The following is a 13046-nucleotide window of genomic DNA, read 5'->3' on the forward strand; positions in this document are numbered from 1 at the left end:
GTGCATAAGTGTGCCTGTCACCAGGGCCTAAGGATGAAAAATTGGGAACGCCAAAGCCGCTGTCCTTCGTATGATACTCCGAGAGGTGTGAAGGCCTGTCCTTCCTTTCCTGGGCCATAAATGCTTCAATGTTTTTCAAATCACAGGGCTTTTAGATTTGTTCATAATATTATCACTAAATATCTGAAAATGTTAAAATCTAGATTAATCGTTTCATTTGTTTTATATATATATTTATATATGTACATAACACACATTTAAAAAAATCCCACCACCAAAGCCTTTTCCTTCTGTAAACGAAACTTATCTCTTCGCCCCCACCAGCTTTAGTCTCCCTGGATTTGTGTGTTCTGTATCCAACTAGTAGAACAAATTAAATAACTAAATATTAAAATACTGTACTTATATTCATAGCAAAAACAAAAAAATAGACATTGATACAGTATAAATCTCACTGTTTTCAGGTAGATGGCATTAAATGGTAAAGGTTAAATATAAGCAGTTCTGACATGATCCAGTTTTACAACAAGGTTTACATGTTAATTCTGTACACTTTTTTCTTTTGTTTTAACCCTTTTTTGGAAAATAAGCTATAGTAGAACATTAGTGTCACCAAAGACACATACTTCTTATGTTCTATGCAAGAGAAGCTAATTTGGGTTACATGCAAATATATTTCCATCAGTTGAGGCAGGGCTGTTTCCTGCACTGCGTGGATTGCCTGACCATCAGGGCGCAGTGCTAAGAACAGATGCTTTGACCACAGGGCAGTCCAAAGAGAAGTCTACGTGGGGCCTTGTGACATCAGAACAACACCGAGGTGGTGTGTAGCCATGTGCAAGATGCCCAAAGATTGCCAGGGTATCTCAGGGCCAGACTCCTATTCTCCCACACTGTTTCCTAAAGAAGGTCCACATGACATTGTTTTGGTTACTAGCTTAGGTTAAGTGGAGATACCGTGGGCAACTTGAGAGAAAGGACATCAGGCACACGAGCTGGGCTTGAAAGGGGAAAGGAAAAAAGACCACAGATAATGTCTTTGAAGATTTAAAAAAAAACATATTTATAATTAATTGGTGAGCGATGTCAGACAAACCATAAGTATTTCATTGAATTAGTGGTTTAGTTGGAAGTCTCATGTTACAGGCTGTTAAGTCCTTATTTAGAAAAAAGGCCTTTGTACCTATTTACAATATACACAGTTACTTGCAAAGAAGTCAGATTTACAACCATTTTCTAAAAGCCTTTTTTTTTTGTAGTTGTTGATTTTTCCAATCGAGGATGAGTAGCTCTACAAAAATGAGACGCAAGGAAAGAACAGGTAACACGTGAGGATTTTCTCTTGGAGACAGCGATTGTTAAGGGAGAGTCGGATACTGAGATGTCGCTCCTGGGAACCACCTCGTCTTCTCAGCAGGTGCTGCTCCCCTGCACAGTGCCTGCCCCGTGACTGGACTCTACACCCGTGTAGTCAGTGTTCCCTTTGAATCCCACACTTCAGACGCGTGGTGTGAAGAGATGTGTAAACGGAGACTGTTTCGATGCCTTCCAAGCTGCGAGTTGTGACGGGGGAGGCGGGAAGCGGGGTCTCCAGACCGTGGTCTCCGATCAGCTTGGTGAATCTTCAACAATTCCGGGGCCCGTCTTCTGAACTCCTCTCATGCTGTAAGTTGTAGTAACAGTTCTGACAGACACGTACTGGGGAGGAGATTTTCAAGCGTTTGATTTCTGACTGAAATCGGCTGCACCTAAAGAAGAGGCAAAACCAGGTAGTTATGGATTTTTTCCCACATTGGACCATTGGGCCCCGAAATGCTCATTTAAAAACAGAATGGACAGCCTACAGTATAACACTCAAGACCATATTGTGTCAGAAGAATGCCAGAGGCTGTACTGGTACGGGTCATGTGGTTTTTGACCAAGGACCACGAGGAATGCTGTATTCCTTGTTTCATTCTATGAAGAAATGTGCTAATAAACCAAGGCAAGGCATTTATTTGACAAAAGAAGATTAAAAAAAAAGTTAAGATTCTGCTACAGGATGAAGCCAGGGGAACTGAACAGCTCTGAGGCCGTTCTTCCTGTGCAGGACGGAAGCAGGGCATTCTTCCTCATGTCCTGTAACCTTGGGCAGTATGCCAATGTCTTTACTTGGAGCCTGACTATTTTCCCTGGGCATTAGAGCTCTCACTACTCATTTTAGAAGATACTTTGGTCACTAAAGAGTTCTTCTGAGCATTTAAACACTTTGACTCACTCTTCAGTCATTTCTTAAACACGTAGTTTGACTTTTCTGTCAGGTCCAAATGTTCTCATTTTTTGTTTATCTTGACAGAATTTCTTGAGGTGGAATACACACTTAGAGATGTTCTTTATAGAAAGCATTCTTATTCCTGGCATAAAGCAGGGTATGACCCTGAATGTGGCACTCCGTCACTTTGAGCTTGGCTTTTCACAAGACTGAAAATTTTATTTCCTCCATTAATCTATCAGTAGAAGTGTCCAGAGAATAAGTGAAGCACCAGCAGCCTCGGGGGTTTAAGGGACTGGACTTTGAGGAGACCCTTAGGAATGCTGGCAAGCTCCCTTAGCAGCTCAAGGGTAAAAGATCATGGCAGGGCTATGCCCTCTGGGACAGCATTCCTTCCATGCTCATTATGTCATCCTCTGTCACTTGTTTGGTTGGTTTTTCAAATAAAGCCTCCATTCAACATTTGAGGGCCTGGGATAATTTAAAGAATCACCTACATGTAAACAGTACTTTGAAAATTAAACACTACAAAGAACAGATGTATGTCAGCAGACATATGGAGCAGCAGATGACCAGAAATTACCAGATCACTAGGCTTCACAGAGTGGGTGTCTCAAAGCACAGAAGCTCAAGACAGATACCTCTGCCATCATGGAAATTCCTGTAAGAAGTGGCTGGCAGCAACTTTCTGCTACCTCACCTTGAATCAGGCATCTCAGGAGAAAAGGTTTAAGACATTAATCTGAAAACAAATTTATAATTATGATAACACTTTTTACTAAACACCTATACTGCCAGACTTTGCACCTGGTGCTTTACAAAACTCATATGTGATTTCAGAGAGGGCTAGTAATGTGCTGAGATGACGCAATGGACAACAGCCCAGTGAGTACCCGGGCAGTGTAAACCCAAGACCATAGCCTTTCCAATAAGCCAAGGCCCTCAGTGACTGGCTCAGGAGCAATGATACACTTTGTGTTTTCTACGAAAGCATCTTTCGAGTAAGGCAATATACATATTAGTGAGTACTGCCTGGGGGATCTTTTCGGTTGTCTGCCATGAAAACTAAGGACTGGGGCTTCCCTGATGGTCTAGTGGTTAAGAATCTGCCTGCCAATGCATGGGACACGGGTTTGATCCCTGGTATGGGAAGATCCCACATACCTCGGAGGAACTAAGCCTGCGTGCCACAACTACTGAGCCCACACGCCCTGAGACCTGTATTCCACAACAAGAGAAGCCCACGCGCTGCGATGAAGGGGAGCCTGCACTGCAACTGGAGAGAGCCCATGAATGGCAATGAAGACCCAGTGCAGGCAAAAACACATGCATGCATGCATTCCTGCCTGGGAAATCCCATGGACAGAGGAGGCGGACAGGCCACAGTCCAAAGGGTCACAGAGAGCTGGACACGACTGAGAGACTAAGCAGGCAAATGTGTAGGTAAATGAATCTTGAAAAAAGGAAAGTAATGCGTGAACATGCGTGTGTGGGAACCCGGTGTATGACAGAGATGCCAAGGAGTCAGTGCATATGGGACAGCTGACTCTTCATACCCGGGAAATGTAAGTGATCCCCACCTCATGTCGTACCCCCAAATAAATTCCAAATGGATTTGAACCTAAAGACCCAAATGGGAAAAACAGAACTTTGAAACTTTTAAAAGAAAATGAACAAGGCCATCTTTATGACCTCAGGACAGAGAAAGATTTTTTAAGGCCAAAAAAAAGAAGCAAAAGTAATAAAAAGTAACACATGCTACTACATCAAAATCCTAAACCCCTGTGCCAGAAAAAGACATACATCAAGTTAAAAACACAAGCCATGGACTGGCAGAAGATATCTGCAAGACATATATAAGGCAAAGGATCAGAGCCCAGGATACAAAACAACTCATGTAGGTGGAAAAAAAACAAAGAGCAAACCCAAAGGGGAAATGGGCCAAGTTACCCCAGAGGAGACTCAAAACTGCCAATAAGCATATGAAAAGATGCTCAACCTCAGAGACGCTGCAAGCAGGAACAACACAATCTGGCTCTCAGATTGGCACAAGTGGAAAAGCTTGGCAGTTCCAGGTATGAATAAGCACTGCAAGAACTGACATATCCCGCTGGAGGGAGAGCAAACTAGCACTACTGTTCTGGAGAGTAATCTGGCAATAGCTAGTTACGCTCAGGGCTATGTCTGCCATCTAGCAATTCCTTTCTGAGGTATCTCCTCCAGGGAAACTCCAGCTTGTGTATGAAGAGGGCATTTATAATGGTGTGCATTGCAGTATTGCTTATCGTTCTGATAAAATGAAAGAAAATCCCTTGATTTTCAAGGACCTCCCTGGTGGTCCAGTGGTTACGAGTCAGCCTGCCAAAGCAGGGGACACAGGTTCAAACCCTGGCTGAAGAAGATCCCACCTGCCACCGGGCCACTGAGCCCATGAATCACATCTACTGAAGCCTGTGTACCCAGAGCCCCGCCTCTGCAAGAAGAGAAGCCACAGTGAGAAGAAGCCCGAGCACCGCAACTAGAGTAACCCGAACCCTCACTGCAACTAGAGGAAAGCCTGTTCACGGCAATGGAGACCCAGAGCAACTAAAGATACATAAACAGAAATTAATTTCTTAATTAAAAGGAAAGAAAGCTTGCATCTCATCTTACTTCTGGCAGAAGAGCTGACCGCAGTTCCTGCAATGGTGCCGTCTTTCCGTGAGAGAGAACCGCACGGAGCAGCCTGAACAGCTGTCCCCTCCTTCGTCCTTCACCCAGTGGTCAGCGGCGGAGCGGCCGGGCTGGTCGCTCACAGACCAGCTGAACACCCGGCCCCGACTGTCGCCCACGAGGATCCTGCTGTGGTCCCTGCAGGAGACACGGCAGAGTTACCGCCAGGCGGCCGCAGCTCCCTGTGACCCTGGTCCCCAGTGGATGTGTGTGCTGGGGAGGGGTCGAGCGTGGATAGGCACAGAACAGCATGGAGCCCGAATGCACACTTCCATCTCAACCCTCCATGCATCAAACCGTGCTATATCTCTGAAGAACAGAGAAGGCAAAGTTTTTTGGTTTTTGAAATTCACAAGTGAAATCCACACACTGGCAGGTGTCCTGGTGTGTCTGGTGCAGCCCCACAGGATAATACAGATGAAACCTGTGCTCTCCAGAGGTGGCTTGAGTGTGGGTGCCCAGGCTGGGCCCCAGGAGAGCTGGCCACTTACTTGGAGACACCCAATGCGGTGATCTCGGCAGGGTGAGCGTTGTCCTTCCGGTCGAAGGCCGTGTGCATGGTCAGCTTACTCCTGAACACCAGCTGCCGTTCCCAGCGATACCCTGGGGCAGAAAAGGGCAACGCATGACTGACGAAGCGAGGGGAGCCCATGTATGGTAGGTGGCCCCTGACAAAGGGCTCTCAAACCTCAGGGTGCTGCCGAACACAGCTCTGGCAGCCTCTCTGGTTCTCGGTCGCTGCTGCCTTGGTTATTAAAGGTCCAGCAGTCTAGCCTGACACTGACCATGGACTCAGGCCTTCACAAAGACAAACACGGAGAGGGGAAACCCTCAGTACTAGACACAAATTCTCCAGTTGAGGACCTGGCCCCTAACTCTATCACAGGTAAAGTTCTCTGTGAATAGAGTTTTATCTATTTATCCATAATCCATAGGCTACCCATTTTCAAAAGCTTTCATAATTTGTGAATGAATGAAGTTTTGGTTTGAGGTTATTTTTCCTTACAAAATGCCCAACACATTCCAAATGCTACTGTAGGATAGACTCTCCAAGGGTCTCTAGCTCCACTTTACACAAGAAGAAACGTGAGGCCCTCTCGGCGGGCGGCCTCGGTCACAGGGATGGGGCAAAGAGGAGCTGCAGCACTCTGCCTCAGTCCACCGACCCTCGCCAACCCACAAGGCTTGACAAACAGACGTGGGACTTCTGAGTTACCAGGCTTCAATCGGCTGTAATTCCGCGCCTCGATGGGATTGGGGTGGGGGTGGTTAAGGGGAGTCTGAAGATGAGGTCTGCTCTGGCCCTCTGAATAGTTCACAAATATGAAGCCGTCTTTCTCATCGAGGCTGAGCTGATCGGACCAGCGCCTGGAGTCGTCGGAGCCACTGTCGTTATACCAGGTGGCTGTGGCTCGGCAGGAGGCTGCCCGGGGCCGGTGGCTGGTGCTGCTGGGCTGGCTGGGCGTGTCCTTGGGGTCCTGGCTGACGCTCTGCTCGTCGGCTTCGGAGTCGCTGCTGTCCTCATCCTGGGCTTCTTGCCCTGGGTGATGCATTGGGGGAATTAGAGAACACACACACATCATGGTTAGATCCAGCTTTGTCCCACTCGTATTCTTCCTCTAGTGGTTAAGACACGAGAGACAGTATTTTAAGCTCAATATTACAATATGCAAAGTCGCTTCAGTTGTGTCCCACTCTTTGTGGCCCTGTGGACTGTAGCCTGCCAGGCTCCTCTGTCCATGGTATTCTCCAGGCAAGAATAGTAGAGAGCCCTCCTCCAGGGGACCTTCCTGACCCAGGGATCGAACCCACATCTCTCATGTCTCCTTCACTGGCAAGAGGGTTATTTATCACTAGCTCAACCTGGGAAGCCATAAAGGCAAATGAATTGCCAGAATTTTCAGTTAGGTATGATAACAAAATGGCAGAATTTCAGAGTTTATAGACTGTTTTGGCCCAAATCCTTAGATCGGCATTTATTCTTTCACAATCTGGCCAAAGCCTGCCTTTATGAATTTCTCACCACCCGCACCTGCCTCACGGCCACAGCTCAGCTGGACGTACCCACTTGGCTCTCCACGCAGCCCTGCTCCTCCTCGCAGCTAGTTTTGCACACGCGGGTTGGCCCTGCTTGGACCCATCTTCCCAATCTCTGTGTGTTCCGGTGTGACCTATCTCTCAAGACATATCTTAAATGCTTCTTTCTCTAAAATCTTATGTGGTTCCTGCAACAGAAAGTTAACTCTCTCTTCTGGGCTCCTTTAACAGCTGTATGGCTCTCACACATTTAAAATTATCACTCCAAACTATTACTTTTGGTCATTATTTCTACAAGACAGTGGTCAGTTGCAGAGCAGGAGTCCCAGCATGGTGCCTTCCACATAGCAGTCAATATAAATGACAGCACAGATGAGCAGACCATGGATAGAAATCTTAATTGAGAATTTCATTCCTCCTCCTCTTTCCATTGTTATTGTGCATTTCTTCAGCTCAATTCCCTTGCAACAGTCTACTGGAGGGAAAACCAGCTTTCCTGGTGGCTCAGATGGTAAAGAATCTATCTGCCCGTAGTGCAGGAGACCCGGGTTCAATCCCTAGTTCAGGAAGATCCCCTGGAGAAGAGAATGGCAACCCACTCCAGAATCCTTGCCTGGAGAATCCCGTGGACAGAGGAGCCTGGCGAGCTACGGTCCACGGGGCTGCAAAGAGTCAGAGCCTACTGAGCGACCAACACTTTCACTTACTTTCAAACATATGTAACTGGAACAAAGGAGAGAGCAAGTCCAAGTGAGCAGGGACCTCCCTGGTGGTCCAGTGGTTAAGAATTCGCCTTCCAATGGTGGAGATACAGGTTTGATCCCTGGTCAGGGAACTAAGATCTCACACGCCACAGGGCAACTAAGCCTGCGTGCCTCAACTACTGAACCCATTTGCTCTGGAGCCCATGAACCTGCGTGTGTCAATGAAGATCCTGCGTGCCACAACTACAACTTGATTCAGCCAAAAACAAACAAACAAACAAGTGAGCAAGCACCAGTCCACTACGCATATTTTTTAACTAGACGAATACTTAATGTGCCTGTGGTAAGATCCAACCAGTCCATTCTGAAGGAGATCAGCCCTGGGATTTCTTTGGAAGGAATGATGCTAAAGCTGAAACTCCAGTACTTTGGCCACCTCATGCAGAGTTGACTCATTGGAAAAGACTCTGATGCTGGGAGGGATTGGGGGCAGGAGGAGAAGGGGACGACCGAGGATGAGATGGCTGGATGGCATCACTGACTCAATGGACGTGAGTTTGAGTGGACTCTGGGAGTTGGTGATGGACAGGGAGGCCTGGCGTGCTGCGATTCATGGTGTCGCAAAGAGTTGGACACAACTGAGTGACTGAACTGAACTGAACTGAAAGAGTCTGCCTGCAATGAAGTAGACCCAGGGATCAAACCTGAAGATCTACCCAAAGGAGGAAATGGCAACCCACTCCATTATTTCTGCCTGGGAAATCCCATGGACAGAGGAGACAGTCCATGGTATTACACGGAGTTGGACATAACTGAGCAATTAACACTACTACTAACGTTAGTAATCTGGTTGGCTAATTTCAGAGCTTTTTTTTTTTTTAAACCCAATGGCTTATGATCATGAAAGTCTTCAAACAGTGGTCTTTGACACAGGTTTGATTTCCAGAGAGCCACTAGCTCTCTCTTTCATCTGGGGCCCTGCCCTTGAGTCCTACGACTCTGACATGGTCCCAAGTTAACCCTTGCTGTAGGCTGCTCTCTGCCTCTGCCACTCTTGCCTAACTTTGTCCACAATGTGAAAACATGAAGAGGACAAAGACATACAAATGTCTCTCCTCCCTGAATCTGACCCCTTCTTCTCTCCTTATTCGTATTTTCCTGTTTTTCACTTACAAGCTTTGTTACAAGGGAGAGGGACACACTTCTCATTAGACTGAACAGTCGATGTCTGACACACAACAGTTATTAACTCTCAAATACTGACTGAACTGAATTCTGAGTGTAGGTCTTCAAACACCCAGATGACTTTCTTCTTAGTGGAACTGCAACTGTATGTGGAAATTTACACGCATTAAAGTAACACAAGCATTACAATGTCCTGTTCATCGGTTCTGGCAAAGAAAGTAAAAGCTGCTGTCAGCTTACAAGGAGAAGGATTTGTGTCTTTCTGATAGTAAGTCTTTTCCCTTACAACTTCCTCATATTGTCAAACTCATGCTGAATTCTCAGTGTACAAAAATTAGATGATCTAGAGGTTGAACTTAAAGCCCCGTTCCTTTCTATGAAGAGTCTTGGACCAGTTGATCTAACTCAGCAAGAGGTATTTCTCTGGAGACTCAGTAACCCAAAGCACACCTTAGCTTGATTCTTTGGTGCCATTTCCAAACATTCTGTGTGTGTATATATACACTGTGTATATATTTCACTGGAAAATTTTAAAGTGCTTCACAAACAGCAGATACAGAACAAAGATCGGGGCTTCCCTGGTGGCTCAGTGGTACCAAGAACCTGCCTGCCAATGTAGGAGATGTGGGTTTAATCCCTGGGCTGCGAAGATACCCTGGAGGAGGAAATGGCAACCCACTCCAGTATTCTTGCCTGGGAAATTGAGGGCCAGAGAAACCTGGTGGGCTATAGTGCATGGGGTCGCAGAGTCGCACGTGACTTAGCGACTAAACAACAAGAATACAGATCAGCAGGCTCCTGTCTGATGAAGGCCCCTCCTGAAGGGGTCTAGGGCATGGACTCTGGTCTGTCTCTGTGAATAGTTTACAAACATGATGCTGCCTTGTCCCTCACATGGAGCTGTTCAAGTGATGGGGAGGACTGAGGTGTGGCCCCGACTCATCGGACAGTGGACTCTTGCACCTGCTTTGTATTTCTCAGAATGGAAAGCCCAAACCTCTGGTATTCTGGGAAGCTTGCAACTGTATTTATTGTGGGATGCGAAAGCTCACCATGAGACACTACCACATGGGGTGTTGCCTGATGAACCAGAGAACTCTGTGAGCCTGCCAGGGTGCTTTGCACACCAGGTGGTTAAGACCAACCTCAGGCTCTTGCTTACCTTGGTTGATGTAAGTTTACTCATAAGGATTAAAAAAAAAGAAACATGAAAATTACTGCAAAACTTAGAAAGTATTCAATACCGATTTGTGCTTCTGGACAGTCTTCCTGCATTTCGAGAACTTCAGCAGGCTCAGGGGCTGGTGTTTCAGGAACTTGCAAAAATTCCATTCTCCAAAACTGAATTTAAATAAGCATGGGGAAAAAAAACAAAACAACACAGTTGAACAGATTACAGAAACAATTTATGAGTTACTCCATGAAGATGGATTCTCAGGGTTAAATAGGTAACCTGATTTCTCTTATTATGTACAGTCAGGTTTCCCTGTATCTTGAAAAATGTGGCAGGGACTGCTTCCAGATTAAACAGTTCTCCCCAAACTGTGTTGCATGAGATGTCAGTGGGTTTTTCATGGTCAAGGGAAAGGAATGGGGTCAAAGAGATTTCAGAAACACAGTTAAACTATGTACACTTCCTTATTTCCTACAAAACCCCTGTGAGCCTTGCATACACTGATATGTACTTTACACCTCCAAGAAGGTGTACAGGAAGTAGGAGCCCCAGACGTGTTTGGCTAGGGTGCTCTTCATGATGCCTCACAGATGGAGTAATCTGGAATGCTGCTCTGCAGCCCTGCAGCTTTGGGGGTGTGCCCTTTGGGCGAGTGGCCACAGTCTAAGAGTAGAATGTGGCCGGGGAGTGGCCGATGGCCTCATTGTGTAGCTCTGCTTGTGACTGTGATTACAAGGGCAGCAACCATCTGCTCTCTCCTTTCACAGAGCACAATTAAAGAAGGACATAAAGAAAAATCTCCCGAGAGAAACACCCAAGTATTACAACAGACTAAAAAGGTAAACAGTCCGTGGATTCCATTTTTGGTAGAGGCCCAACGCATGAATGCATCGGCTTCCCTGGTGGCTCAGACAGTAAAGCTTCTGCCTACAATAAGGGAGACCCGTGTTCAATCCCTGGGTTTGGGAAGATTCCCTGGAGAAGGAAATGGCAACCCACTCCAGTACTTTTGCCTGGAAAATCCCAGGGACAGAGGAGCCTGGTAGGCTACAGTCCATGGGATTGTGAAGAGTCAGACACAACTGAGTGATTTCACTTTCTTTCTTTTCTTTTCAACACATGAAAACTAAGAAAAGGATAAATGGATCTAGGATTCAGGTAAAATCACCCAGGATCTGAGACAAGCAAGGAATGGATGACGTGAGGCCCCTGGAAGCATGATCGAGCTCTGTGATTCTCTGCAGAGAAGAGATGGTCCCCATTTTCCCTAAGAAGCCATCTGACGGGCTGAAAGGCCAATACTTGGGCAGCTGACATTTCTAGCAATCCCAGTGCGACAGGGAAACGGTGTCTCAGTGATCCTGTATCAAGTGGTCAATGCACTAACACATCTACTTAATGGGGGGAAAAGAGGCCGAGTCACTGACGCTCCCCACATCTGATAACCCAGTGGCCAAGGTCTACATCTGAGTGCCAGTTTGCTAAACAGCAGGACAACCTCCAGGTGTCTTCACCTGAGGACAGCTACAGAAGCTTTGGGTGAACCAGGGCAGCAAACACCCTGGCGCATGTGCTCACAGAGGACCTACCCGGACCACGCCATCCGAGTGTCCCGTGACGATGACGTTCTGCGTGTCCCACTCGTTCATCTCTGACACGCAGCAACAGACGATCTGCTGGCTCCTGCCTGTGAACGTGTTCACACTTACGACGGGGTTCCCATTGATGCTCCACACATGGATGTACGTGCCAGCGCAGGACACGATGTCCCCCTGAGATGGGGAAGAGAAACGTCACTCCCAGCAGAGGACACGCTCCTTTCAGAAGCAACTGAATCTTTGGTCTGGCTCTTGAGAACTCTCTTAAGTGCTTTGACTAGTGACTGGGTAGTTTCTGAGGTAGCCTGGAATCCAGAGCTTGCTGACTTAAAAAAAATACCCTGAACAGAGGCCTCTTTAAGAATGCAAGCTGGCATGAAGACTGGCCAAGGTGATCTGGTGATGGATTTGGAAGCCCTTCCACACACTCAGCAGAGCCCTGCTGCATTCCATGTCAGAGCTATCTGTAATCTGAGGAGGTGATAACCACTCTCTTACTGTTTACAAAATCTATACCTTCCACCCACTTAATTTTACAAAATGAGCCCAATCATAAAAGCCACGGGGTAGAAGCGAAATCTTTTACTTTGGTGCAGCTGGGACTCTCCTTCAATAAACGAAAAGATGAAATCTTGGTAACACTGTAATATCCTATTACAAATTTGTATTCACAGTAGAAGAAGAAAGCTAGTATGTAGGTCATTTCTTGGCACACGGAATTAAACCCTAAGACTCCCTGAGCAGAGAAGTCAGTTTTTCATGAGTTCCAGAGATAGGAAAAAAAAAAAAAAGGAAGCTTTTCCTTCAAATTCTACCAGTTTGGTGAAAAAACAACCCACTACCGTTAAAGGAACTAAGATACTTCCTGAAGCATCAATAGTGTGTTGGTTAGTGCGCTGGGCCCTTTAGACACCCCAAAGCTTCTACACCATCCCAGGCAGCCTCTCCTATCCCTGAGATAGTCTGACAGGCGTGATGCTAGGTCTGACTTCAGAAATGATCTGGTGGACACAGCCAGTGGGCGTAGGACAACATACAGGAATTGGAAGATGGTCATCAAAACAATAAATATGCCAGCAAATCTGGAAAACGCAGCAATGGCCACAGGACTAGAAAAGATCAGTTTTTATTCCAATCCCAAAGAAAGGCAGGGCCAAAGAATGCTCAAACTACTGCACGATTGCACTCATTTCACAAGCTAGCAAAGTAATTCTCAAAATTCTCCAAGCTAGGCTTCAACAGTATGTTAACTGAGAACGTCCAGATGTTCAAGCTGGATTGAGAAAAGGCAGAGGAACCAGAGATCAAATTGCCAACATCCACTGGATCACAGAAAAAGCAAGAGAATTTCAGAAAGACATCTACTTCTGCTTCACTGACTATGC

At 46.4% G+C, this 13046-nt stretch overlaps 1 protein-coding gene across 1 annotated transcript; it reads right to left on the reverse strand.

Annotated features, from left to right (window-relative positions):
- Nucleotides 1-476: 476 nt before the first annotated feature.
- On the reverse strand, nt 477-11835 carry LOC128071411 (WD repeat and FYVE domain-containing protein 3-like; the record flags this gene model as incomplete). The annotated part of the gene is made up of 6 exons (XM_052664283.1): nt 477-1748; nt 4904-5101; nt 5455-5566; nt 6180-6503; nt 10134-10230; nt 11653-11835. Coding segments are annotated over 6 exons (1038 nt in total), but the record flags the coding sequence as incomplete, so codon positions are not given.
- Between the last annotated feature and the right edge of the window lie 1211 nt (nt 11836-13046).

The sequence above is a fragment of the Budorcas taxicolor genome, unplaced genomic scaffold (assembly GCF_023091745.1).
Source record: "Budorcas taxicolor isolate Tak-1 unplaced genomic scaffold, Takin1.1 scaffold509, whole genome shotgun sequence".
NCBI classification, from domain to species: Eukaryota; Metazoa; Chordata; class Mammalia; order Artiodactyla; family Bovidae; genus Budorcas; species Budorcas taxicolor.